The sequence below is a fragment of the Strix aluco genome, chromosome 25 (assembly GCF_031877795.1).
Source record: "Strix aluco isolate bStrAlu1 chromosome 25, bStrAlu1.hap1, whole genome shotgun sequence".
NCBI lineage: Eukaryota > Metazoa > Chordata > Aves > Strigiformes > Strigidae > Strix > Strix aluco.
Window position 1 is genome coordinate 2,805,635 of NC_133955.1, and position 27,592 is coordinate 2,833,226.

Below are 27,592 nucleotides of genomic sequence, written 5' to 3' on the forward strand. Positions count from 1 at the left end.
GGGGATGCGCTGGGTCCTCCCTCACCCCGAGCTCAGGCTCTGGCTCCCGCTCCCCTCCCCACATCCTCTGCTCACACCCCACTTCAAAAACCGGTTCTGGTGCTAAAACCGGGATCTGACCCGTGTCGGGAGCTTGGGGCTGGCACTAGCTCTGCTGCTCCCCCCGCTGCCGGCCCTCACCCCGCTCACCCTCCCGTCCTTGCTACCACACACCCCCCCCCCCGCCGCCACCGCCCCCCCTTCCCCGGTTCTTCCCGGGCCCGGCGAGCCCCAAATCGGGTCAGTCGCTCTTTAAACGGCTGCAAGGCTGCACCATGTGATGCTCCAGCTCCGGCTGGGAGCTGGCAGAGCCTGCGGGAGCCCAACGGTGCCGGGCACCGGGGACCGACCCAGCCCCGCTCGCCGCGGCCAGCCCGGTACCCAGCGCCCCGAGCATCCCTCCGGCCGCCCCCCCTCCCCAGCATGCCCCCCGCCTTACCCTGCGGGTGAAGACCTCTTGCTATTTTGGGGTGAGGGCACCCCAAAACAAGCCCTCGGCTTGCAGGACAAGGTGAGGTGGGTTGGGGCCGGGCGGCTGCTGCCGGGGTGCGGTGCGAGGTCGGCGGGAGGAAGAAGCGGGGGGTGAGCGGGGCGGGGGGGGGAAACGGCGGCTCCTCTCCGGCTGTATCGGCCCCGAGGGGCTCTGGCAGACGGCCCCGGGGCGGCCCCGAGGGCGGGGGGAAGCTCCGCCGCTCTCCCCGGGGCTGACCGGCGGCTCCCGCAGCTCCGGAGCGGTTGCGAAGCGGGATGGAGGTGGGTGCAGGATGAGCCCGGGAGAGGGGGGCGGGAGCCCCAGGGGACGGCACAGACGGGAGAGGGTTGTTGTTGTGGTTTTTTTTTTTTCCCACCCCCCGCACAGGCTCCATCCCGGCTCGCAGCGCAGTTCACGATGCCAGTTGCTAACAGCCTCCCTGTGCGTTTGCAGGTGACCGAGGGACCCCAGCGGGAGTGGGGGGGTCACCGCAGCATCATGGCACACCCCGTCTCAGCCTTCCAGGCTGCCTACATCTCCATCGAAGTCCTCATCGCTTTGGTGTCCGTGCCAGGGAATATCCTGGTCATCTGGGCTGTGAAGATGAACCAGGCGCTGCGAGATGCCACTTTCTGCTTCATCGTCTCGCTGGCGGTGGCCGACGTGGCCGTGGGGGCTCTGGTCATCCCCCTGGCCATCATCATCAACATCGGACCGCAGACAGAGTTTTACAGCTGCCTCATGGTGGCTTGTCCCGTCCTCATCCTCACTGAGAGCTCTATCCTGGCGCTCCTGGCCATCGCCGTGGATCGATACCTGCGGGTGAAGATCCCCGTCAGGTAGGAAAACGCGTCGGGACTGGCTCTGCCATGGCTGCTCCGGGGGTTAAAAGGGAGCGAGGATGCCCCAAAATCTAGGAGAAGAACTGGGAGAAAGGTCTTCCTCCACGCTGCCCGCCAGGCACATCTGGCTGCAGCAGCAATCAGGGCAGACTGGGCTGGGGGAGTCCAGAGCCTCTGACAACTTTGGGGGTTCAGGAGGGTGCTGGGTGTGCAGGCAGAGATTGCATTGTGGCAGCCCCTCTCAGGGTCCCCGTGGCTGGGACAAAGTGTGTCCCACGGCACAGGGGAGAGCACCCAGGGCGGGTACTTCAGGGTGTGGAAAGGGGATGATAGGTTTGTCTTCAGCCCAGGTTTTCCCTTGCCATGGGGAGCCCAGGAGCCTGAGGGTGATAGCCTGCTTGCTCATGGACATATGGGACACAGCTCTGGGGTTCTGAGGGACCAGAGGTGACAGCCTGGCATGTCTCATGGAGCAGGCTCACCCAGGAGAGAGCTATGGGGCTGCCCCACAAATGACTCCTCTCCCTGTTTCTTCCCCTTCCTGTCATCTGTACTGTTGCCAAAGCCAAGCTCATAGCAAATACCATGGGGCATAAACGAGGGGGATGCACTTTATTTGAACTCTGCTATACCTGGAGGAGATATTTAACTGCTTCATTGCCGACTCCCTCCCTGCCGGTGTGGTGCGGCAGCTCCTGGGGCTGGGGGGAGGCAGCTGTGGGGCCAGGGTGCCACAGTGGGACCAGAGGGCATCAGTGGGGCTGGAAGGGGATGTGACACCCAGCGTTGGTACCGCTCGAGTGAAGCCTGCACATCTCGGCTTGGCCCCTCACTGTGCAGTTGCTGTCACTGGTTCCCCTTGCTCTGTCCGGGGATGTGCCTGGGCCACAGGGACACTTTTGCCGTTGGCTCCGGGAAGGTTCCTGCTGCTGAGAGCCAGGACAGCTGAGCACACACCCAGCTCGTGTCACCCCACTGACCCCTTTGCAGTTCAGACATGGGCTCCAGCCCATTTGCTGGAGTGGTCCACGACCCTTCATCAGCACAAAGAACCCCCCCCCCAAAGAATCATAGAACAGTTTGGGTTGGAAGGGACCTTAAAGCTCATCTAGTTCCAACCCCCCTGCCCCGGGCAGGGACACCTTCCACTAGCCCAAGTTGCCCAAAGCCCCGTCCAACCTGGCCTTGAACCCTTCCAGGGAGGGTGCAGCCACAGCTTCTCTGGGCAACGTGGTCCAGTGTCTCACCACCCTCATAGTAAAGAATTTCTTCCTTACGTCTAATCTAAATCTCCCCTCTGTCAGTTTAAAACTGTTACCCCTCATCCTATCCCTACACCCCCTGATCAAGAGTCCCTCTCCCCTTTCCTGTATCCCCTTTAAGTCCTGGGAGGCCGCTCTAAGGTCCTCTCTTCTCTCTTCTCTTCTCTTCTCTTCTCTTCTCTTCTCTTCTCTTCTCTTCTCTTCTCTTCTCTTCTCTTCTCTTCTCTTCTCTTCTCTTCTCTTCTCTTCTCTTCTCTTCTCTTCTCTTCTCTTCTCTTCTCTTCTCTTCTCTTCTCTTCTCTTCTCTTCTCTTCTCTTCTCTTCTCTTCTCTTCTCTTCTCTTCTCTTCTCTTCTCCAGCTGAACCCCCCCAACTCTCTCACCCTGTCCTCACAGGGGGTGCTCCAGCCCCCCGAGCATCTTCATGGCCTCCTCTGACCACGCTTGAGCAGGTCCGTGTCCTTCTGACGTTGGTGCCCCAGAGCTGGACACAGCACTGCAGGGGGGTCTCATGACAGCAGAGCAGAGGGGGAGAATCCCCCCCCTCAACCTGCTGGCCACACTTTTCCTGATGCAGCCCAGGACACCGTTGGCTTTCTGGGCTGCGAGCACACGTTGCTGGCTCACAGACAGTTTTTCATCCACTAATACCCCCAAGTCCTTCTGCTTGGGGCTGCTCTCCATCCACTCCTCACCCAGCCTGTATTTGTGTTCGGAATTGCCCCGACCCATGGGCAGGACCTTGCGCTTGGCCTTGTTGAACTCCATGGAGTTCACACATCCCACCTCTCCAGCCTGCACAGACCCCAGTGGGCATAGGACCCTTCCCGGGGCAGGAATCACCTTCCTGTACAGGGAAACAGGGACAGTAGGCACCTGTGTTGAGATAACTGACTGCTCCGGAGTGCTCAGTGTCCCCAGATCCACTGGATCAGGCCAGAAATCTGTTGCTTTGGGGTTTTTCCTGCAGCCACGGCCAGCAGAGGCTGATCACTAAAGGGGGGTAAGGCAAAGGTGGGGGGGCAGGATAAAACCACAGTCCCTTGCCCACCCCCTCCCTGCCACACACAATTTTGCAGACCGTTCCCAACTTCCTCCCTAAGTGTGATTTTCCCAGCTGAAAAATCCTCGTCTTCCAGCCTGTCAGTGTAACTGAAGTGATTCTCACCCTGTCATTGCTCTCGGTGCTTTTTTTGGTCCTCCTGCATCCCCTGCACAGTGGAGATGGGTTCAGGTGTGGGAGTACTGCGGCTTTATACATAGCAACACTGCCTAGCTCTCGTCAGTCATTTTTCTAACAAACTCAGTGTTTTTTCCTCCCTTGCTGTCTCTGAGCATCAGATGGGCCTTTTTGTGGAGATTTATGCCCTGAGCCCAGGAGCTTTCCTGGGAGCAATATTAAGTTAGAGCCCCCTGTGCTGTGTATAGTTAGGGTGGGTTTTTCTCATGCAATATCGACCCTGAATTTTGTCATCCCGTTATGTGCCTGAGCACTCGGCATCATGAGATTCTCCTCGGACTTCCTGTAGCCTATTCTACTACTGGAAGGCTTCATAGCCTCAACAAGAAGGGTTCAGTTTTGCCAGCTCTCCTGTTCACTTATCCCTAGACATTTCCTTTTTTCCCTGGAGTGAATTCCTGGCAATTGGCAAATGTGGTGATTTTAGGTGTTTTTGTGCCCTAGACACAGCAACAGCAAAACATTGGAGGTTACAAATAGGACAGAAAACGCCACTAAAGAATATTCACTGAATCTGAAATGCCTCAAGTTTCTCCCAACCTGTTGCCAGATGCTAAAAGATGATACTGAAAACATTTTTACAGTTCTGACAGCTTGAATCACGGCTTTGTGGTGTCGTTCCTCACCGCGATGCTGAACCCACCAGTGTGCAAATTGGTGCTGGGTGCTGAGAGCTTGTGACATCTCGGCAGGACCTGGGTCCCCAGCGAGACACGTGCAGCTACTCGTGCCTGCAAGACCTCAGGGAGGGCTCCTAATGTCCCCAGGGGTCCACAAGCAGTGATGGCATCCAGTCCTGGGCAGCGATGGCATCCCAAAGAGATTTACAGGCAGGTGGGGAGCAATGTGGAGTGATTTCTGTCTCAGTCACATCCCTAGGGCAGCCAGGACATGGAGCCAGGACATCCCCTCCAGCACGTGGCTGGCCAGCATCAGGCATGGAGGAGGGGACAGGGTCAGCAGACAGCGTGCATGTTACAGCTGCTCCTGTGCCAAAGCAAGTCCCCAGATGAGCCTGGCACAGGGTGGATGCTTGCCAGTGTGACCCACACATGGCCCAGCATGGCCAAGGGGGTCTTGTGGGCTGTCGTGCATGGGAATCCACAGAAACACAGAATCACAGATTCATCTCTGTTGGAAAAGCCCTTGAAGCTCCTCCAGTCCAACCATGAACCTCACCCTGACCGTTCCCAACTCCACCAGATCCCTCAGCGCTGGGTCAACCCGACTCTTCAACCCCTCCAGGGATGGGGACTCCCCCCCTGCCCTGGGCAGCCCATTCCAACACCTAACAACCCATTCTGTAAAGAAATGCTTCCTAATATCTAGTGTAAACCTCCCCAGCCCTGCTATCCACTCACAGGCAGCCCTGGCTCTGCTGAGGCTCAGGGAGAAGGCACAGCCAGGAAGGGAAATGCATTTCATAGAGACAGGGACTGGGAGCAGCAAGGAGAGAGGCTCCATGCATCTCTGCTCCATGCTCGTGCCAACCACCCTGCAAATGCCATCTCCATTCTGGGGGTCCCCAGCAAAGCACCACTTGTATTTTGGGTTCCATGAAGGGGGTGTGCAAGAGTTTGCACGTTCCTGTCACGTACTGGCTAATTGGGGTGAGAAGCCAACGGGACTGTTGGCTGGGAAGAGTTGTCTGAAGGAGAAGCAAAGTCACCACTGGACTTTTCAGGTTTCTATTTAATTAGGCAGAGCAGAGACTGGAAGCGCAGCTAGGCAGGGAGGGGGAAACATGGTACATCACTCCAGCTCCCCACACATCATGGCCCTGGGGGCTGCAAGCATAGGGGAACAACTGACAGGTTTGCTCCTTCTTCCAGCAAAGCCATGGACCCATCCACTGCCTGTGCACCAAGACGGAGAGCGAGCCCTGGGGGGAGATCGGGAGTATTGGGGCCCTGCAGCTGGGTGTTTGCTGGCAGCATGTCTTGAGCAAATGGTGCCCTGAAACATCTGTAATGTGTCTCAGGATGGCAGTGGGAGATGCCCAAGCAGCAGCCGATGTTCCGTCTCAGGCACCCTCCTCACTCCCATGGCTGTGTTTCTCATGGACACAGAAACACAGACAAATGTGGGCCATTCCTGCAAGGTGGAGGCAGATTTTTCAGGTTGAAGAGGGGTCTTGCATGGCTCTGAGTTGGCACCTCCTTCCTCCTGCTCTTGGAGGTAAATCCAATACACACCCAGCATGGTCAGGGGACCAGGATATCCCACCAAACCCTCTCTCTCTGCCCCAAACCCCTGTGTAGCATCCCTCTTGACTGCTGGGGTCTGAAGGATGCTGTCTCCCCCCAAGGTGCCTCTTCTTGGCTATGGAGGGATGCAAGAGCATCACTCGGGTTGAGCAGGCTGGAGCAGAGGGTATCATGCTCCCCAGCCTCCACAGAAACCATTCTAAATAGCTGAAAACCACCTAAAATAGGTTTGCTGCCTAGATGCTGGTAGAAAAGCTCACATCTTCCCTCTCGCATCCTTCCTCCCCGCCCAGCAGCAAGACAGGACCCCCGTCCTGTTGTCCCCCCCAGCTGGGCGCAGCGGGGTCCCCCAGCCCAGCCCAAACTTCCCTCTCGCAGCCACACTTGGGGGAGATGAAACAAGTTCAAAGGGAGGGGAAGCAGCTGGCCAGGGGCGTCCGGCAGGAACCGGCCCCTCGGCATCCCTGTGGCGGCTGGCGGCAGGATGCTGGAGGGGACGGAGCCGGAGGGATGTTTGTGGGGGGGATGTAGCTCCTTTGGCGCCAGCCTCCACTGGCTCAGGGGCCCCCCCGTCTCTGCTTTTAGATGCTGCGTTGGGCTTTTTGGAGAGGGCCATGGCAGAATGAGCTGGAGACCTCAGGACACGCTGAACTGTAGCCCCTTGTCCAGGAATGCTGGATGCACAGATGCAGCCTGGTTGTGTCTTGGCAGGTCCTTGGGAGTCCTCATCGTGTCCACTTTTCTTGGACCACCAGCTCTTCCCCCCTAGCCCTGCCCTTCCCACTCTGTGGCGTCCTGAGGAGCATCCTGCCAGGATGAGCTGCATTTTGTGTTGCTGAAGGTTTTGAATGCACACGTGAGGCTGCAGAGCCATGGAAATTAGACCAAACCAGGCTGGAAATTGCGAGGAAATGGGGAGGCAGGAGGCTGGGGTGCAGCAGGGGGAGAGCCCAGGATAAAGCAGGGTCTGTGGGTGGCTCTGCAGTGAGTGCTGCCATTCTCTGATGATTCAGAAGTGCTCTGTCCTGAGCCTGACGAGATAAAACAGCTCGGGACTGCAGGAGCATCCCTCGGCCCTGAACTGCAGTGCCTGCAAGCCAGGAGGTGAGGAGGACTTGCAGGTGGCCTGCGAGATCTTGGATGGATCTGTCAGTGGAAGGGAGAAGATTTCCCCCCGCCTTGACCCTGCTGTTTTTCAGGCTCCTGCCTGAGCTCGGGCTCTTGCGGGATTGCAGCGCTCTTTCCCCTTCTCTCCAGGCCTGCCAAGGGCTGCAGGCGTGGGGCCAGCTGGGGCTGGGTCACAGGAAAGCCTAGGAAGTCTCATCACCCTCAGCCAGCTGGGTCGTGGAGCAGGACATTTGTCTGAGATGGTTTTCCCCCCTTTCTTCCACTGAGAGTTCATGGAGGGTCTTGACAGGAGAGCAATGGGCACCCCACTGCCATGGGAGGGGGTATAAAGAGGACATCAGGATGAGACCCTGCTTTGGCCCAAATTCCCAGTCACCAAAGCACCTAAGGGCCTATGGGAAACCTTTCCAACACTCCCAGCGCTAAGTGCCAGGAAACCTCCCTGGACATTTGGGTCCTGAGACCCAGCAGATGTGTCCAGGATGGAGATGGGGAGGTTTTGGAGCAGGCTGGGGTGTGTGGTGACCCCAATGCCTGTGGGAGCTGGTCCCCTGGGGACAGTATCCAGTGAAGGTGGGGGGTATCAAACCGTGGAAGCAATTTTTCAGGTGGGCACAAGGGTTTCAACCCAGAGCAATGGGATTAAATTAAGAAAAGGAAATGTATGGTCCACCTGAGGGCAATTTGCTGGCCAGGTGATGGGTTTCACGTGTCCCCAGGGAGGCAGGGGTGACTGGAGATGTCTCTAGCCAGCCTGGCCAAAACAGCAGTCAATAAGTGAAGGCAATGGCGAGTGATCCTGTCCAGCCAGGCAAGTGAATAAACCACTGTGACCCTTCCAAGGCTTATTTTTAAATTCAGAGGAAACATTTCAAAAGCATCCAGGTGACTTGGAGCTGGGAGTGTGAGCTCAGAGAGCTGCAGGGGTGCTTGCATACCTGGGAGCTCATCTAGGTTTCTTTCAGCCTCCGGTAGTCAACGAAAATATGCCATCCATCCTTATAGGCCCTGTCCCTGCAAAAGGAAAATTGTCCCACTTTTCCTAAACTAGAGAAATTTTAGGGACTGGCAGGTCTTTGCAGCTGCCTCTTTGGTTTCTTCCCTTGCTGCCCTCCACCAGGTATATTTTTAGCAAACAGGGTGATCTATGGAGACCTTCATTCCCAGCGAACAGGTAAATCTGAACCAAGGATGAAGAATAAAAGGCAGAAATCACAGTCCGGAGAGGTTTGCTGGAGACTTTGGGCTGTTTCCAAGCCGCAGTTTCCAGCACCTTGCACCAGTTCAGTGTGTGGGTGCTTAATCAGAGAAAGCATTTCACACCGAGCTCTGCTCAAACCAGATCTGGGGTGCATGGATGAGCTGTGCCGGTCCAGGACCAGGAGCTCAATTCTGGTATCACCAAAATACTCAGAGCCTTGGAAATTGAAAGGGATTTACCAGCAGGTTATATTGGTCTTGAGATCCTGGTAAATACCCAGATGAGCTGGTTTTCTGTGATCCGCAGAGTAATTTTCAGCCAAGAGCAAGCTAAGTCAGAGATCAAAGCCACGAGTTCTCTTCCCTCGGTGAGGGGACGTCTGGATTAGGCTCAGCGGGAGCGCTCACAGCTGCTGCAGCGATGCCACAAGACGTTTGCTGACAGACGCAAAATCAGGTCACTCGAAAAAGCTACAGATGCTCCCATGCCGGCCAGAGGGAAGTGACTTGGGCTGTAAGCAGTGTCCCCAGCTCCTGGGCTCTTAGGGAAAATGCTGGGGTTTGTGGGTGTCCCTCTCCTTGGGATGCAGCAAAGGTCTGACCGTGGGATGCTCCGTTCTCAGTAGCACAGAGGGAAGGGGAGAGGAGTGGTGAATCCTGTGCAGGGATGCTTTGGACTTGCTGATATTTGGGGTTATTCCCAAATTTTCTGGATTAAAAGGGCAGGGGGAGATGCATGGCCTCCGGACCCCCTGGATGGGCTTCCTGGGCAGCAGCACCCTCTCTCAGTCCAGCCTTTCTCCTGTATCTCTGAGTGGGGCAAGAAGTGGTCCCCGTGCTGGGTAATCTGCCCAGGGTATCATTTTGCCCTGACCCCGTTAGCTGTGAGTCAACATCTGTCCCCTCAGCAGAGCTGACATCTGCCTGCATTGCATGGGTGAGGAATGAAAACCAGCTCCTTCTTGCCAGTGTTCGCCTGCTACACCCCAAAATCATGCTCTAGGAATATTTTCTTCTTTTTTCCCCCCATTTCTACTGATTTTCAAGTTAAACTGATTTTCAGGTTGTCAACCCTTGACAATGCATCACCAGTAAATTTGAAAGTATGTTCCCAGCAAGGGCAATAGCACATTTGCAGACAGGGAAACTGAGGCACAGAGCAGCACCGTGACTTGCTCAGGGTGACCCCAGCAGGCAGGGATGGAGGCTGGGGCACACCAGCAGGTGTGGAAGCTGAGATATGCCAGGACAACCTGGCCTTTATGTTCATGCACTGTGCGGTGATCAGCTGGTCTCATGTCATGACTGTGCCCAGGGCACCTTGGCAGCCAGGCTCCTCCATGATCCCAGCCCATGCCATGGTGATCCATGCAGGAGAAACTCAATGAACCAGGATTATCCAGGAGACCAACTGGTCCTCCTGGGCTGCAGGTCCCTGATCAGCAGGACCTGGAGTGAAGCATGCCAAAAGTCACTCTTGTCAGCAGTTGGTCCTAATTAAAAGTGACACCATCTCCATCTACTAAGAGAGTCAAAAGGGGCTGAAACACACCTGTAGGGATGATTCTCTCAGTGCGGGGACTCCTCCATGAATTCATCCTGCAGGGAACACAAACATCAAACTGGGTGGAGATGGGTGGATGGAACCCATCAAGGCTCTGCCACCTCCATAGCAGTGATTCAGGTGTGTTGGGTACCATCAACCCAAGAGGACCTACTCTACAAAGCAGGCAGATGAGACACTGGCCAGCTTGCATTTCTTCATCCCATGGCAATATAAAATGACCCTGAGGTCCCCATTGAGCAAAAAGTGAGGAGCACCAACAGCCAGGGCCACCCAGACATGGTGGGATGGACAGCAAAGTGTCCACAGTGAGTAAGGTGAGGTCCCTCACTGCAGGTGAGTGATGGTCCTATGTGCATGGTACAATAGCCCATCAGACCTGTGGTTGAGCAGCAGAACCCCAAAAACACCTGGGAAGACCCAGACAGACTGTCACACTTCCAACAGCACCACTGAGCACTTCGGAGAAGGTTTTCCCTTTTCTGGAGTGACTGGGGTGTTTCCAAGGGTGCTGGGTTGGTGGAGGTGGTGACGATGCACGTAGGGGCTTGGTGTCCTGTGCTTTCCAAGGACTCTGTGCAGCTGCTGGCAATAAGACAAGTGAAACTCCCTAGAGAAGGAGGCTCTGCCAAAGAAAAAACTGCTGATTCAGCCTGCCCAGTCCCCGCCAGCCCAGCCTGGCCCTGCAGGCAGCGTGTCAGGAGTGAGTCAGGACCAGCTCACCGTGGTGTGTGCCGTCACTGCAGTCATCCGGTGCTGGAGCTGGCTCAGGGCATGTGGGAGCCCTTTGATGGGGGGTCTTGGGTCTTCCCCCACCCCTGAGATGGAAGAATGTGACTCCATCAATGGGAGATGTCAGAAACGGTCCCACCTCCGCTCCACACCAACCAGAGCAGGCAATAGAGCAGAAATAAGTGACTCCCAGGCTCAGGGCTGGGTGTGCAGGTGGGCTCAGGCACTCCTCTGCCATGGAGCCAGCACCATCCCCCTCCCCAGCAACTGGCTGTGGAGCCACAGGCTGGTCCCCATGTCATTGCCCAGCCCTTGGCACATGCGCAAGGCATCACATGGCACAGATGCATGTGACATCTGTCTTGCTCTGGTTGGACATATGCCATGTGGCCACCAACAACCAAGCCACCCTCAGCTCCTTTTACACCCCAGGGTGCATCACAGCATGGTTTTTCTAGCTCATTCACAGTGTTAAAATAAGCTTAACTGTGTCTTAAAAGTGCCAGGTTGACTCTGTTGACCAGAAAGGGGATTTTGGCCATGAGTGTGGTTGGGACAAAGCCCACCAGACTCAGTTTTCGAAGTCTGATCTGGAGGGACCCCCAGACCCACAGCTGCAATTTGCAGTCAGTGAGGCCAGACCCAACAAGATCTCCTGCCTAGGACATCTCACAGCAGCTTGTACCCAAACACAAGTGACTATTGGACAGGGGGATGTGCTCTGAGGGGTTATGGCAGCCATCCAGCTGGGTGGCCTGGGACCTGCAAGTCCCCAGGCCTCCAAGACAGAGCAGGCAGGGCTGGACAAAGGCTCAGGAATGGGGGCCCTGGAGCCACTGCATCCAAATGGCTGTGCTCAAAATCAGCCTGACAGCAGGGAGGAGTGACTCATCCCAAGGAGCCACAGCGCGAGCCTTGGCGTGGAGAGGGGCTTCGGTGGGACCGGTCAGAGCCAACGTGAGGCAGTCAAGAGGGGTCTGAAATTCAGAAAGTTGGTGTATTGGCAGGTCTATATTCTGGTGTGGAGGCAGGGGGGATAGAAAGCTCACTGCAACACAAAGAAGGATGGATAAAAGTAGGAAAAGGTGGAGGAGGCACCGTGATGAAATGACCCAGGAGATGAGTTTCTTCATGACACACACAGGAGTCATTTCAGAGTGGAAAGAAACTGATGGCCTGGAAGAAAACCTCTGGCTGGAGGAAGGACAGGGAAAAACCCTGCAGGGCCCTGCCCACAGGGGTGTGAGGGAAGCCCAGGTGTGAATCATCAGGGGTTGTGGTCCCTGCAGACAGTGGGACACGGAGCATGGAGGAGACCACGCAGGTGAGAGTCTCCTGAGAGGGACAGGGACAGCTTGAGAGGCTCATCCCCCTGGGGACAACCACACCATCTCAGAGCTGGGGAAGTGACAGCCAGCACAGCTGAGCTAATAGGAACAGCATTGATTTATCCTGGAGATAAATTAATGATTTTTCGAAGTGATCCTGCCAGATGCAGCAGGGATGGACGCAGGAGCTGAGATCCGGGGAGAACCCAGCATGTGGGATGCCAGTGGGCTGGGAGGAGCAGTCTCAGGGAGCTGGTCACCTCATTCAAGGTAACCCAAACTTTCAAGCCCATGAAATGGGAAACCAGCTGTCCCAGAGGCTGCCTGGGCTCCTGGCAGGGCAATGCCTTCTCTGGCAGCACCACTGCCCAGCTGCCGGGGCAGGCGTGCGGCTCTTGCGTGGGATGCCCAGTTGCAAGAAAGAGCAATTGATGCTCTCCAAGGCAGCCACAAAAAAGCCCCACAGCCAGCAGGGTCTCCTGCAGAATAGCAATGAGCTGAGAACCTCCTGCTCCACCAGCACCCAGCCCCACTGCAGCCTGCTGCCGGGCACGTAGCTGCCTTTCCAACCAGGGGGCTGCTGAACAGGCAGGTCTGGGTATTAAGAAGACATCATTGGTGATTCCATTAGCAAGAGGGTATAAAATAACCCCAAGGGGTTGAGATCTTCCTCCCTATAGAGCACAGGCTGCAATCGCCTACGGACTAAGGGCCAGATTGGGGGAGGGGGGGGGGCAAATAGGGGATGAAGGACCATTTTTGGTGATGTAGGGCAGTGCAGAGCAGGATCCACTGGAAAGTTTTGTGGCATCTGGGTTTGCCCTTCACTGCACTGAGTCTGGTGGGACTCAGCAGCTCCCCCTTACGTCCTTGCCCCATCTCTCACTGCCTTTTCCATCCTTTCCCCATCCCTTCCTTGCCTGGGCTTTCCCTCCCCCCGGGCACTAGCAGAGGACCACTTTCAGCAGCCGCCATAGTCTTGGGTGGATTAGTTGGATTTTTGTTAAGAACAAAAGTCTGTTCACAAAAGGGAGCTGGAGGAGGAAAGGGGATTTGTTCCCCAGCCCCCTTCCCTTGTCTTCCTTGCCAGCCTCTGTCTGTGCTGTCCCTGACACCAGCCGTGGTGCTCTTGCACACAGAGCCCTGGGTACCAGCAGTGCAGGACTACAGGGACACAGAGGCAGGGAGGTGACATCCCCCAGTCCCAGACCCTGCCTGGGGTGACAATAACACCTTTCCATTGCTCCTCAAAGCAGGCACAGAGCACAGAAAGCCAGGACGTCACTGCCATGGCTGTCTATCCACCTTCTCTGGGCCAGTTCTCTCCCTGCATCCAGAGACCAGGATGATTTTTCTTGGCCTCTTTCAAATAAAACAAGTGCCAGCTCCTGGAACCAGGGATCCTTTCTTACTCGACTCACTTCATCTTGCTTCACTTGGCATGTCAGAGCCCCCCTCTGCGACTCAGTTTCCCCATCTGTTCACAGAGGGAACGATGCTACAAACTCTCCGAAAGCACCAAGAGGCCGATGCTGAGAAATGTTGTCTCAGACATAGCCATAATTAACACAGTCTTACAGTCTAAATTATTCCTCTCTCTTTGTTGCACTGATAACAACACTCAGTGACTTAAACCTTGTAACATGCAAAAATAAAACATACAATTTTCTCAGTGCAAACAGCTCTGTTCGCCTGCAGCACTGAGCAGCCGAGACTGGGAGAGAGCTTAGAGAACAGCCTGCGTCCAGATGGACGTGGCAAAGCCTGTGCAGAGCCAGGCAGACGCCTGCGTGGGTGCAGGCGAGAGGGGTTTATTTTAAGGGAGATCATTCCCCACGTTCAGCGCTGGGACACAGGTTCTTTATGTTTGCTCAAAGGGAGCTCAAGGTGCTCAGACACCAGCAGCCGTCCCTGTCTTGCTTTTACACCCACTCCCGCGACGCTCGCAGCATCAGCCATGCAGGTGGGCATGCTCCGAAGGGCCATGCCCTGCCCTGAGTGCCACAGGTCCAGCCCCAGCGAAGCACCTCCATCTCCAGCAGCCGGGGGACCTTCTTGCAGCACGGCACATCCCTTGTACACCAGGGAAGGGGGATGCTGGGTCTCTTGCAGGCTTCAGAGGGACCAGCACAGTCCTCGTGCCTGGGGAGGAGCCGATCCTGCCTGGCCCATGCATCCTTCATTTCCATGCCCTGCGCCAGCCAGGCTGCCTGGGCAGAGCTATGTCTGCCCATTGCTCCTTGCCTGGATTTAACTGCCAGAGTAATTAGGAAGATGCACAGGGTGTAATTTATGCCCAGCTGATGTATTTCACTGCAATTCCTGGTCTTGGGTCTCAGCTCTTTCCCTCCACCATCCTGATGGAAATACTGAGCTCCTTCCTCACAGGCAACAAGGTCAATCAGTTTTCCTCCAAGGGAAAAAAATAATCTTTAAAATCTGAAAAAGGAAAGAGAGTTTAAATAATAAACTTCAGGTTTGCTTTGCTTTTGCACTTTTTATTTGTTTTCTTGGCAAAAGATCGATTCTCTGCAGTGAGAGAACATTTGATTCCAGTGTTAACTGGAGCCTTCACTTGCAGTTTGGCATTTCATTTGGCTGATCAAGATATATAGATCTGCACTGGACAGATTCATCCCAATGTAAATAACTTAATGGCTTGACACATATGTACTCTGATCCCCATTGCTCCTGTTTTTACGGTGTTGTGGAGGGGTGAATAACACAGGTTTTACTCAAGCTTTGTGACAAGTTGTGTTTGGACAGAAGTTGGAAGTCAACAACACCATGAAATGGCAACTCCAAAATTATTTTCACTAATTGAAAATACATATAGCTAACTCATTAGCAAAAAATAATTCAATTAATCCAACTGCTTTTTGCATTTGAAATTGATCTTTTAATCAGGGAAAATATGCACTGGACAGAAGATGCTGAACTGGTTGTTTTGGGTTACCATGTTCTCTGAGGTGTAGAAACAGGAGATCTCATCGTCACTCTTAATTCTCATTTAAACATTGGGTAGAGAAAACAACCTCCCTCATATTGTGAACTTCCAGCCAATTTTTCAGTCTTGAATGTACTAATCTTTGAACTGGGCTAAGTGCAAGAAGGAAAATGTTCCCTTTACAGCAACAAATTGTGCTGTGAGGATCCTGGACAGCAATAACAAGTTGTAGCCTGAGAAACTGAGGAGTTCAGTTGTTGAGTACAAAATCAGGAGTCGGGTTAGCAAGCAGAAGTGTAAAAAACAAGAAATTAAAAGGCAGCCGATACTAATCTCTTGTTCCAGCTGTAATTTAGGATATGTCTTTTTCTGAAGAGTCCTTCTGCGCTGGAGAGATAAAGACCCACCTCAGCCCTGCTGCGTGGCTGTGTTAATGCCTCTTAACAGGAGATGCTATCTCCAGTTTCCTGCCTCCTATTTACCCAGGGAGCAGAGCTCAACGTCCTGTCGAACAGCAGATGAAATGCCAACAGCAGGTCTCAAGATCCCTCTTATCTCCCTTCTAGTCGGGATCTCTGATCTGCTCCTGCCTTTTAATGACTCTTGGTGCTTTTCAGACTCACCTGGTTGGAGGCCTCCTCCAGGTACCGACTCCTCCTTTGGTTTAGCAGCATTTGCAGAGCATGGTGGTGACATGCAGGGAAGGACAGTGACACTGGGCAACCCGCCCTGGTGCTGTACAGATGGCACCAGGCACAGCTGGCATCCTCCTCCTAGCATGGCCAGCTTTCTGCAAGCCACAGCATTTTGTGGGTTGGAGCATGAGCCACAGAGGCTCTCAGAGCCCAATCACGCTAGGCATTTTATATCTGCCGTCTCATTTCAATTTCTCATAGAGCCCACATTTGACAGATTTGGCATTTTAAGTGGTTTTTAGAGCTTCTTTCTTTCTTCATCCTCCCCTCTTCCCCCTCCCTTCTCCATTTTGGGGGCTGACTTTCAGAGTCCTCGTTTCAAAGACATTCTTTTGCATAAAGAACAAAAATATGTAACGCATAGAAAAATTCCAGTACAATACAAATAGTAACTGAAAAAACACTGCTTTTATCCAGAAAAGTCCTGGATTTACACTGAAGATAGCCAAAGCTGCCTTTTATCCCTTTGTACTACATGAGTACATTGCCCTGGCTTCTCTAATCACACAGTGACACGCAGAGACACGCAGGATCAGCTGCTGAGCCAGCCCTGGGCAATCAGCTCCCAGCTAATCGCCACGGCAGGGGCAGGGCCGATGTGTGAGACCCTTTGAGGTGGCCAGATCCACAGGATGATGGTCCAGCGTGGCGAGGACAGTTGACCTGAGACTCCTGACCAGGCACATTGATCTCCCCACCACCCTGCTGGGTAAGAAACACCTCCAGCACACCTCCACACAGAGAGGGATCCATGTGGGTTTTGAGTGATTCCTCCTGAAACCTTCTTGCCCTGCAGACATTGTCTTATGCTGGAGGTGGCATTGCTCCCAGTATAGAAGGGGCTCAGCTACATGATGGGGGTGCATGGGAACTGCCCTCAGACTCAGACCTGTACCCCTCTCCAAGGAGATCTTTGGTGTGAAATTTCTATTTTTGACAGCAAAACTGTTTAGACACTAGAAATGTCCAGTAAATTTATTGCACAGGGGTAACATTGAAAACAAGTCCATCATGCCCATCACGCTGTCCATCAGTGATGTAGCCGGCTTTCATAATTTCACCCCCATCTCTTAGAGACTGGGCTGTTCCTCTCTCTGTGCCCTAATTCCCAAAGTCCTGGTACTACAGAAGAATCTCAACTTCTATTTCTTTTCTCCTTTAAAGCACTACTTCTCATGCTTTGCATTGCAGAGAAATGCTCACAAATGCTGCTGCCTGAAACCAGGAGCCAAAAGACAAGAACATCACATTTTTTTTCCCCCAGTTCTGAGATTCCGCAGCTCGTTTCATGATTTTGCAGCCATTGCCAATAGTGTTAAATCATCTCCCTCCCAACTACTTTGGGGTCCTGGAGGGAGAAGCCAGCAATCCAGAAAAATCCTGGAGGCTGTGACCACACATGGTGGAGCTGGGAGAGAGCCCTGGAGCTGTCTGGGTGCAAATCTATGGCTCAGTGTGAGTTGTACCCCATTGATCAGGGACACTGGGTGCACCCTCAGGACTTTCACATGACCGCAGGAGGGTGACACATCCAGAGCATGGCCACTCCAGTGCAGGCACTCAGCACCCTTGGATGTACTCGGTGCAGCCCACAGCATCAGATTGTCTCACAGCTCCCTTTGGGGCATGAAGGGGCTGCCTGGGGTTAGAGGGCAACACTCCCCCATAGGCACAAATTAAATTATCATTTCCCTCAGGAATCAGATGTCCTGGGTGTCCCCAACCCCCTGCTTAACCCCCACCCACCCCATTTGGGATGAGGGAGCTGAGCACCGGGTGAGTGGTCCTTGCCAAGAATTGCTGCTCACGCAGTGACAGAGCACTTGAATGTGTCAGGATCCAGCCACAGGCTGTAAACCAAGTCCAGTTTGAAAACAAGATTAACTTTATGTGTACAAAGGATTTATATTTGCTGCTGGGGTGAAGGATGATGCTTGAAGGATGTGAGAAAAATTGCCTTTCTCATTGAGCAGCAGCAGACATGTGTTCCTTTGCCTTCTTTGGACAACAACAGTGTCTCCTCCACACCCGGGGCAGAGCCTGAAGGGGAAGGACATGTGCAAGGTCCTCGTGCTTCCCATCCTCCCTCCCTGTGATCTCCAGCCCTCCCATGCTCCCCCTTCCCCTTGCAGCATCCCATCACAGTGGGAGCCACTGAGATGCCCAAGGGGAAGCCATCAGCACCGGTCCACGGTGGAGCCACCGTGGAGATTACTCACATCCCACCTCTGAGATGAGGACAACTGGGCAAGCGATCTGAAAGAAATCTGCAGTTGCTAGAAGCCTGTGGTTTGTTCCCAAAGTGATTCATTGCCAGAGCCCAGGGAGTCCAGCGGTACAGACATCCCAAACAAAGCAGGCTGCAGGGATCTATCCAGCAGCTACTTCTCCATCGAGGCCAGAGCAGCTGCAGGAGGGGGTGTACAACTGCTTGGCAATGAACTCATCCAGGCTGGTGTGATGTTGTGGCTGCTCCTAACATCCCAGGGACCAGAGACGTGATAAGACAAGTCTCTTTGGCTCATCAGGCAAAGATATAACTCAATCCTCTAGATGGAACCAGAAATATGGCAGGTTTAGACTCAAAAAACAGGTGGCCAGTGTGGGCATGTGTATGGGTATTGGGGAGCAGGGAAACAAGCCCTTAAACAGCCTCATGAGGCTGTGGGTGATGCTGGCCCACAGGAGATGCCAAACTCAAGGTGGGCTGAGCTGTGATGTGTGCTTTGAGGCTTAGTCCCATAGGACTGATGACATCAAGAGAGCGGCAGAGGTGGGGAGATGTGTCTGGCCTCTGGGTCCATGCCATGGACCACTGGAGCCAGGAGAGGACACCTCCTCCCACACTTGTAGCCATCCGCTGGATGTACATCGCTGATGGACTCGTGTTGTGCACAGACAGTCTGGGTTGAAGATACCCTGGCACAGCCTGGCTGCTCTGTAGAAACATCATCCCCCATTTCCAGATATTTTAGCCCATAAAGCCCTTTTCTACCTTATTTCCCCTGCTTCTTGTGGGGATGTTTGTGTCCCTAAGGCTGGTTTTGGATGTGCCCACACCCCTCTGCAGTCCTCAGGGATCCCAGGGTGCCTCCAAGGTCCTGGGAGATGTGTCAGGGCAGGCTGAACACACACCAAGGCAACAGCATCCCCCCAGACCCTGTCTGGGGTCCAGGAGGGCTGCAAATGGTCCAGATCCCCTCACAACCTTCTCTGAGAATGCTCAGAGCACAAAACCTAAGTTTTGTGTTGCTTTCTTGACATTTGTTGGAGCTGCGGCCAGCTCCAGCTTCACCCACTGATAAATGAAGCACTCACCAAAGCCCTGGGGACACCGTGTCTTGGTATGTGGGGACCAGTCAATTTTGGCTTTGTTCTCATAAGCCTCATAATCACCCTCGCCTTTATCCATTAAAGAATTACTGACTATTAAAAGTGGTTAGAATCATTCAGTGGACTTGCCAGCTGCTTCCCCTGGCCGTATCTGCTTGTGCTTTGCAGCCACTTGTTGCAGAACAATTCCTACAGGGAAAGGTACCGTTTTAGGATAGTGAAACCAAACCCTGGACACAGACTGGACCAGGAGGAACTTCAGTGGGATGCACAGACCCCAGTGCACTTGTGGATCTATACACCCTCATACACAGCTTTCGGCCTCTCCCATGGTGTCTTTGGGTGAGGTTTGCATTAAGCAGCCTTGTGGTGTGGTGCCATGTCCTCTTGCTGCAGCCAGTGGAGGAGACCCAAAGTGTTTTGTGAGCAGAGTCCTCAAAGAAGAGGGTTGGTCATGCCCAGCTCCTCTCTCTGCTGAGCCTGGGGTGCTGAGCTGTTGTAACCCCAGGTCACACATGGGGGCTGAGCTATAGGGCTTAGAAAGGTGCCAGCTGCTTGTAGAGCTGATGCCAAGCAGAAAGGACACTATTATGGTGAGACAATCCTGCTCTGTCTATTGGTGGGGTCATCTGAGCCCTGTTCTGCCCCTCTGCAGGGCGCTGTTCCAGCTGTGGTGGCAGCTGTGACCTCTGAAATCACGGCTCATTCCACATGCGGGGACTCACACCAGCATGGCAGGGAGGACCTGGCACCCATTGGGGACATCCATCCCTGGAGTCCCTTGCAGACTCCCACCTCATCTTGCAGCACATGGCTCAGGGAGCACTGAGCACCCTTCTCCCATTGTCCCTTGGACTGTCCCAGTACAAGCTCCAAACTGGGGCAGCTGGTGATGCTGGGAGCAGGGCAGCCCTGACCTGGGCTCTGTCTCATTGGGTGCCAGAGAGGTTCTAGGTGGAGATTTGAGATGCAGCCCCATCCGCATGGGTGGTGGGTAAAAGGTGTCTGCTCCCATCGGTGCCTCTCCTGCCATGGGAATCTGCTGCAGCCCCACCGAAAGTGTGACCTGTAGAAAACCCAACATTGTCCTCACCCAACTGTCCCCTCCAGCTGAGATCTTGCTCACTCTGAGCCAACAGATGTGTGCACGGTGCCAGGTGGGGATTTTCCTCCTCAGCTCCTTTTAAATCAGTTCCTCAAGGCCAGGACAGTGGAAACCATCTCACCACAGCCACCTGGCCTGTCCTCTCTCACCATGTCCCTCTTGTCCCAGGGACCTACTGGCACTTCTGAGGTTTCTCCCACAGTTCAAATTTCTTACAGACCAACCAACCAGAGGGGCTGGGAGGGAACAGTGCAAGCGCACAGGGCACCTTGGGTCCTCCTGACTCCTTTGGAGCACTAGAAAGTGTCTGTGGTAGGACATCAGTGTCAGGCTGGAAAGTATTTCCAGTGCTGATGGAGGCTGCTGGGTTATTTTGGTGTAGGACATCACCAACCAACACCAGTGTCCTTGCTGCAGAAGGACGCACTCTTCTGACTCATCTGAAAGACTCTCCATGGGTTTTGGACCAGTTCTTCATGTCTTTACTTGCCAGCTGGCATCTGACAAGCAACAAGGCTGGGATTTTGCGATCAGGACAATCCCCCATGCATCCCAAAGGAGATGCTGATAGGGCCAGTGTCCTCCCTTACAAGCATTTGTAGGAACAGGCTGTCAGGGAGAGCTCCATCCAGCTACCAGCTTTGGCTGATGTTGGTTGACATCCATTTCTCCCAAGGCCACCGCTCACATGGCGACGCACCCACCAGCAGTCACAAACCCAAGGTGGAAAACCAGAAGTGATGTGACCATGAGGGCAACACACTGAAACAGTGTCAGCACCCCTCTGCTGAGGAGATGTTTTCTCACATCAGCTCCACAGTTGTGTCGTTGCCACCTGTCACCCCCGTCCTGGCTGTGAGAGTCGCCAGGATGACGCAGGACAGTGTGAAATGCCTTCATGACAGGAGCCGTCCAACAGCTCAAGCAGTGTTTGCAGACAATGTGGGCCCATCACTAGCGCTGACTTGCTGCAGTTGTTGGATGGATCCTGTCAGCTGAGCAGCTGGTGTTTGACCCCAAAGAGCTGCAGAGCTTCCGACTGTCATGTAGGAGGGATGTGAACAGATAGGAGATGCACTCAAATGTTGCAAGGGGGATGTTGGTGCTAAGAGACATTTATGTCAATGCTAACAGACCTTTTTAGACTTTTTAATATACCTTCAAATCCTTGAAAACCTTCAAGATTTTGAACTTAGGGTTTTTACCTAAATGAAGCCCAAAAAATATCTGAAGGGAAGGAGGAAAACAGCCAAAGCAAGAGATAGAAGAGAGAATAAACTTTTCATGTCCAGGGTTAGAGATGACAAAGGAGCCATGGTCAGGGCTCCCCTGTCACTCAGTGTCCCTTCTGCAGCACTTCCCACCTTGTGCAGGTGCCCAGGGACCTCCTCATTCCAGCCCTGAGCGGTGGCTGAGATTGCCCCTGGCAGAACTCAGATATCACTTCACATTACTCAGCTTCGCATTTCTGAGCTGTTTTGAACACCAACATCTGAGTTTTCCTGCCCGGTGACCTCCAGGACACTGAAAGATCTGAAGCAATGATACAGCCAGGAAAAAGCAGAAACCAAAATCCTCTGAGATCAAAACACTTTTGTCTAGAGATTTTCAATTAGATCAGGACATGTTCTGGCTGCTTTTCCTTGCTGCAGTCATAATGCAGATGAACTTCATGTCAGCTTGGCCTCCTTTCCTCCTACCACGTTGGCTCCAGCTTCATTTCATTAGCGATGGCCTGCCTTCATTAGTGAATTAATTCCCCAGGAATTGCACTGCAACATACCCTACCAGAGCAAGGACCAGCAAAGCTGCATCTTGGGGCTGGCTGGACAATTGCTAGTATTTTCTGGACAAAAAGGATATTCCCGGGAATACTAAAAACCAAACAAATTTCATTCAAACCAGACCTGGAATCGAAGCTTTTTCAACCAAAACAACAGGAGATGTTATGTGAGTGTTAGATTTGGATTGACCTGTGGGTTGGAGATCTAGGAAATGAGCCTTTGTCTCTCTCTTGGGAGACGGACCTCGAGACAAAAGTCAAATCAATAGAAATGCAATGAATACGTTGCTCTCTGTTTTCGGATGTGTCCTGATATGTCAGATGGCCACAGGGGCTTTGCCCACCCAGTGCCAGACACCTAAAGAGCAAGTTCTGGGCTGAACTGGGCTCTCTTGACTGCAGCAGAGAGGGATGCAGAGGTCTGGCCCCATCAAAATGTGGTAGAAGAAGTTGAATCTAGTGTGGGAATGACGAGCAAAGGGAAAGAAAGATGGATAATGTCCTTGGGGTGAGGGTCTGGGGAGCATTTCACCATCTCCTGGAGAAAAGAAGCCTCATTTTCTCCCCCAGTGACTCCATCCTCAGCCCAAGAAACTTTGGCTGCACCATCTCCTGGAGCATCCCATCACAAGGCAGCATCCCTCCCTCGAAGAGGCTGCTCCATGTCTCCCCATTAGCTCTGCACAGCCCTTGGGGACAATTTGTCTGCCTCCGCCTCCAACCATCACTTCTTGCACTTCCTCTGGGGATGCAAACAACACTCTATCAATAATTGATATTTTGCTTCTTCGCATTATTTTCCAAACCCTCAAAGACATTTTTGTTTCACACCAGACCAAAGCTCCTGCCCATCCCATTTCACCAGGATATCAATGAGGCTGGACGGTTGCTATGCTCCTTCCAGACTCCTTTCTCCTGGCCTTGGCAGGGTGTCCAGAAGGACTTGGGGTGATGCCCATCTCTGTGGGGAAGGGATGGTGCAAAAACCACCAGTGAGGGAGGGCAGAAGGAAAATCTGGCAATTATGGTCAGGCTCAAAACCCCACAGACAAAGGAGACAATCCCAAATTGGATGATGATGGCGGTGACTATTATCATGGATGTTTTAGTCACAGCTGTTAATAAAAATAATAGTAGTAATAAAATTGCAATGATGCTAGCAATTGTTCCAGTGATGATGATACTAATAAGATTATTTATTAATTGAGAGCCATTATCAACATTTTCTAGTCCTTCTTCCTCCCAGACTCATCCCAAACCCCAGCCCTATCATATTAATGCAAAATGAGGTAAATGAGAAAGGCTTTTTCTTTATGGCATAACCAAGGAAGAAACACAGGAACACATCAAAGTCTGTCCCTGACCCCTCTGCTAATTGCCCCCCCCTAAATGCCCTGTGCCATGGGGTTGAGCATTAGGTGAGATCTTGCATTTCCCTCCTTTAAGCAGGGCTTGCAGCCTTCAGAGCAGCTGAGCCCTTCGAGGGCTGCATGGTCAGACACTGTGGAGTGGATGGAGGAGGAACTCAGAGTCATTTTATGGCTTTTGTCATTCTCCAGGTAGGGCTGAGGGGAGACAGTGGGCACCCGTGAGCCCCCGGGGGAGCACGTTTCCCTGCAGGGTGCTGCCACTGCCTCTGCCCTTGGCTTGTTGCTTGAAGGAGCAAAAGGAACCAAAGCCTCAGCTCCAAATGTTGCTGTTTTCTATGGATTTTTTGGGTTCATCCGTGGTTCCTGTGGCTGTGGTGCACATGTGCAGGGGGACGCACAGACAGGTTTTTCTCTCAGCTGCCGACTGCTTCTGCAGTGACATGCTTAAACTTCAGGGTGTGAAGTGAAGCGGGGAGCAGCGAGACCCAGGTCCTGATGTCGAACTGTTGTGTGTGTCAGGCCAGGCATGTGCAGCGAGGTGGCGGGGATGGATGTGCAGCAAGGAGGGATGGATGTGGACCATGGTAGAGAGATGGATGTGAGGCAAGGGGGAGGGATGGATGTGCAGCGGGGTGGGGGCATCCGTGTGAGGCAAAGAGGGATGGATGTGCAGCGGAGAGATGGATGTACATTAACGAGGGATGGATGTGCATTAACAAGGGATGGATGTGCATTAAGGAGGGATGGATGTGCATTAACGAGGGATGGATGTGTATTGAGAAGGGATGGATGTGCAGCGAGGAGAACAGATGTGCAGTGAGGCGGTGGGAGGGACGTGCACTGAAGTGGGGAGGTGGACAAGCAGCCGGCAGCGTGTGGGGCGGGTTGTTCTGCTCTTTGTGTGTTATACGCTCTGGACCATGCGAGCTTGTGTGCGTACAGGGACCTGAGGTCTGCACGACCTCTGCAGCTGTCCTGATAGCCATCTGCAACAACACACAATGTTCTGGAGCTGCGGGGGGCCAGAACCAGCTGGGCTGGGCCCCCTGCAGCCGCTCCGCAGCCCCTCTGCTTTGGCGGCAAGAGTGAACGCTGCGTCCTCTGGTCTGACCCTGGTTCATGACTAACAACGGGGTCTCAGTGCTCACCCTGTCCTGTGTGCTCCCCCCACCCAGGCATGAGGGCAGGAGAAGGGGTGGGTGCTCTGGGAGCAGTTCTGTGCCTGGGTGTTGGCTGCAAGCCCCAAGACGGTGTTTGGGGGCTGCAGCGGCACTACTGCTAGTCAGCAGCCTTGTCTCTCCAGCCTCTGCAGGGCAGGGAGCACCTGGGATGATCAGCAAAATCAGTAAAAGACCCTAGAAACCCCCAAGAGTGGGGAGATGGGGCACAGCTTGCAGGGACTGCAAAATGAGAAGGAGCTGGGGGGGGTGGGAGGGGTTGATGCTGTTGTTTCTAGTGTTTCTCCCCCCAAGCTGCTGGAGCGTGGGGAGGTGGGAGTGGGATGTCACGGCTGGAAGGGCACATCAGCCCTCCCCAAGGACATGTTATTGGTGATGTGGAGTGCATGGGCCAGCACAGAGCCCCACAGGAGCCTCTGGTATCTCTCTGCCAGCAGCCGCTCCCATGGGCCCCCCCCACCTTTCCCTTCACTTGGCCCACAGAGCTGGTGCTCTCCCACACCCCTCATCCTCCCCGTGCCCCAGCTCTCCCTGCCCTGCGCCTTTCTCAGGGTCTCCTGCCCTCACTCCTCCCCACAACGAATAAATCACCCTCCGGCTCCAGCCTTGGCTCTCAGAGGAAACAGCAGCCCTCATTGCCACCTCCTTCCCGTGGGACCTGGCTGCCTCTGGGATGGTGGGAATCTTTTCCTAGAGCAGAGGGGGTTCATTCGGGAAAGCTGTCAGGGACTGATGGCTCTGGACCCTCAGGACTCCTGGGGACTGATGTTCACCCCTCCGGCCTGCACTCCTCCATGTTCCCACCCTGACCCCTTGCCCATGATATGAGTCTTGAGAAGGTACCTTCAAAGGGGAGGGAGAGCGGGTTTGGGTTTGAGTCCTTGGCTGTATTAAAAAGCCACAAAATGCCCCATTTTTCCACCACAGGTAAAGGCTGCAGACATGCAGCAGGGAGCTCTGGGCATCAGGATGGAGATCCAGGTTTGCAAGCCATCTCCACATGATCCCCGTGGCCAGGTTAACACCAGCATCACTGAAAAACTCAGCAGTCAGAAAAACATTCTTTGTTCAATCCCCTCTGGTGGAAAGCAATAACACTTAGGCTGTGAATCTTCTCGGCCTCCAAGGAGAAGCTTTCCTTTGAGGGCCAGGAGGGAAAATCAATTTGCAAGCTCCACTTCCCGCTTGGAGAGCTCTGGAGAGATGAGCCCAGCCCCGGTGTGCTCCCTGGTGGCATCAGGGAGGGATCAGAGCTCAGCCAGAGCACAGCTCTCCTCCTCCTCCATCATTTGGCACCAGCCCATTAGGAAAGAGGTTTTGTCAATCGACCTAGCACATTAGGAAGTGAAACAGGCTGTGCCCAGAAGCTTCCCCAGGGGTCCATTAGCACTGTCGGATCCTTCCTCCGGCCTGGCAGGTCCCAGGGGATGCTTTTGCTGGCCATTTCCTCCCCTGGCACAGGGGAAATTGTCTGGGACAGAGTGCCGGCAGGGGTGGTGGGAGGAAAGGGTGACCTGCTGCTCTTGGTTTAGGGTGCTCAGATCTAAGGTGGGCTGCTGGAGCGACATGAAACCCCCCCCTAGATATGAGGGTTGAACACACAGGCACGCTCCAGGTTGCTAATGCATTTCCTGCCTTGGCATCAACCCCCAGAGCTCCAGGATCATGTCTGAGGTCTCTGCCCATCCCTGGGGCAGGGGGTGGTGGTGGGAAACAGTGAGGTTTCCCAGGGCACACGCAGAGAAACAAGTCCATTAACACATCTATCAAGACAAGCTGTTACGGATTGACAAGGAAGGGAGTGAGGAGCATCAAGCCATCTCAGCATGGGCACTGCCACCCCACGTGGAGCGGTCTTAACCCCCAGGCAGAGCATCCCACTTGTGTTGAATTCTTTCCTGTGGTTGCTGTCTCTTCTACAGGTATAAGAGTGTGGTGACACCCCGGAGGGCAGCAGTGGCCATCGCTTGCTGTTGGATCGTCTCCTTTCTGGTGGGACTCACCCCTATGTTTGGCTGGAACAACCTGAACAAGATGCGGAGGACTCAGGAGCTGAATGCCAGCCACACAGAGTTTGTCATCAAGTGCCAGTTTGAGACGGTCATCAGCATGGAGTACATGGTGTACTTCAACTTCTTCGTTTGGGTCCTGCCTCCCCTGTTGCTGATGCTGCTCATCTACCTGGAAGTCTTCAACCTCATCCGCAAGCAACTCAACAAGAAGGTCTCCTCCAGCTCTAACGACCCTCAGAAGTATTATGGGAAGGAGCTGAAGATCGCCAAGTCATTAGCACTGGTCCTCTTCCTCTTCGCACTCAGTTGGCTCCCTCTGCACGTCCTCAACTGCATCACCTTGTTCTGCCCATCCTGCGAGACACCGCACATCCTCACCTATATCGCCATCTTCCTCACCCACGGCAACTCGGCCATGAACCCCATCGTCTACGCCTTCAGGATCAAGAAGTTCCGGACAGCCTTCCTGCAGATCTGGAACCAGTACTTCTGCTGCAAAACCAACAAAAACACCAGCACCACCACGGCCGAGCCAGGCACCTAGGAGCTGGGAGAGAGCAGAGAGGGGTCCTCCATGCCCAGCCTGGTCCCCATCTGGCCACTGTTCCTGCTGTCAAGGGAAGGGGTCGTGAGGACCCAGGAGGGCTGGGTTCACCAGCCCTGTGCAATTCGAACAGCCGTGTCCCCCAGCTGCCTCAGGGGGTTATTTATTCACAAGCATCGTACTGTTTTGATATTGTAGCCTGCACTGTTCCTTTTATTATTTTTTTTTCTGTTTGTTTTTTTTTGTTTGTTTTTTTAAGGGTTGCCAAGTATTTAAGGAGAAATTGTACAGACAAAGGCGCAGTTTATCTTCATGCAAATAAAGTAAAATGATAAAAACCACCCAGGAGGTCCTCTGCCATTGATGGAGACCGCTGGCTCCTTGGAGAGTGGCAGTTGATGATGCTGGGGGCACCTCACCCTCTGGCCCCTGTGCCCATGGACCCATGGAGGTACCTGGGTGCTTGAGCAAAGGGGTGTCCTGGTGGGAGAGAACCAGGAGAGCCCAGGGCAATGTGATTTCTGCAGCTCTGAACCTCGGAGCTGTCAAGCCCTTGCTTTCCCCTCCATAGCCAGGGAGAGGTGAGCTGGGCTGAGATATGGGAAGAGATAT

General features: G+C 53.8%; 1 protein-coding gene across 2 annotated transcripts; it reads left to right on the forward strand.

Moving 5' to 3' along the window:
* The first annotated feature begins 319 nt into the window (after positions 1 to 319).
* On the forward strand, positions 320 to 27,321 carry ADORA1 (adenosine A1 receptor). 2 transcript variants are annotated; one of them, XM_074850363.1, is made up of 3 exons: positions 320 to 550; positions 965 to 1,350; positions 26,347 to 27,321. In XM_074850363.1, the coding sequence occupies exons 1-3, from the start codon at positions 320 to 322 to the stop codon at positions 26,978 to 26,980; spliced, it is 1,251 nt and encodes a 416-aa protein (XP_074706464.1). In that variant the 3' UTR covers positions 26,981 to 27,321. The 2 variants fall into 2 exon arrangements, with proteins under 2 accessions (XP_074706464.1, XP_074706465.1); XM_074850364.1 differs by lacking the exon at positions 320 to 550 and adding an exon at positions 759 to 792.
* The last annotated feature ends 271 nt before the right edge of the window (positions 27,322 to 27,592 follow it).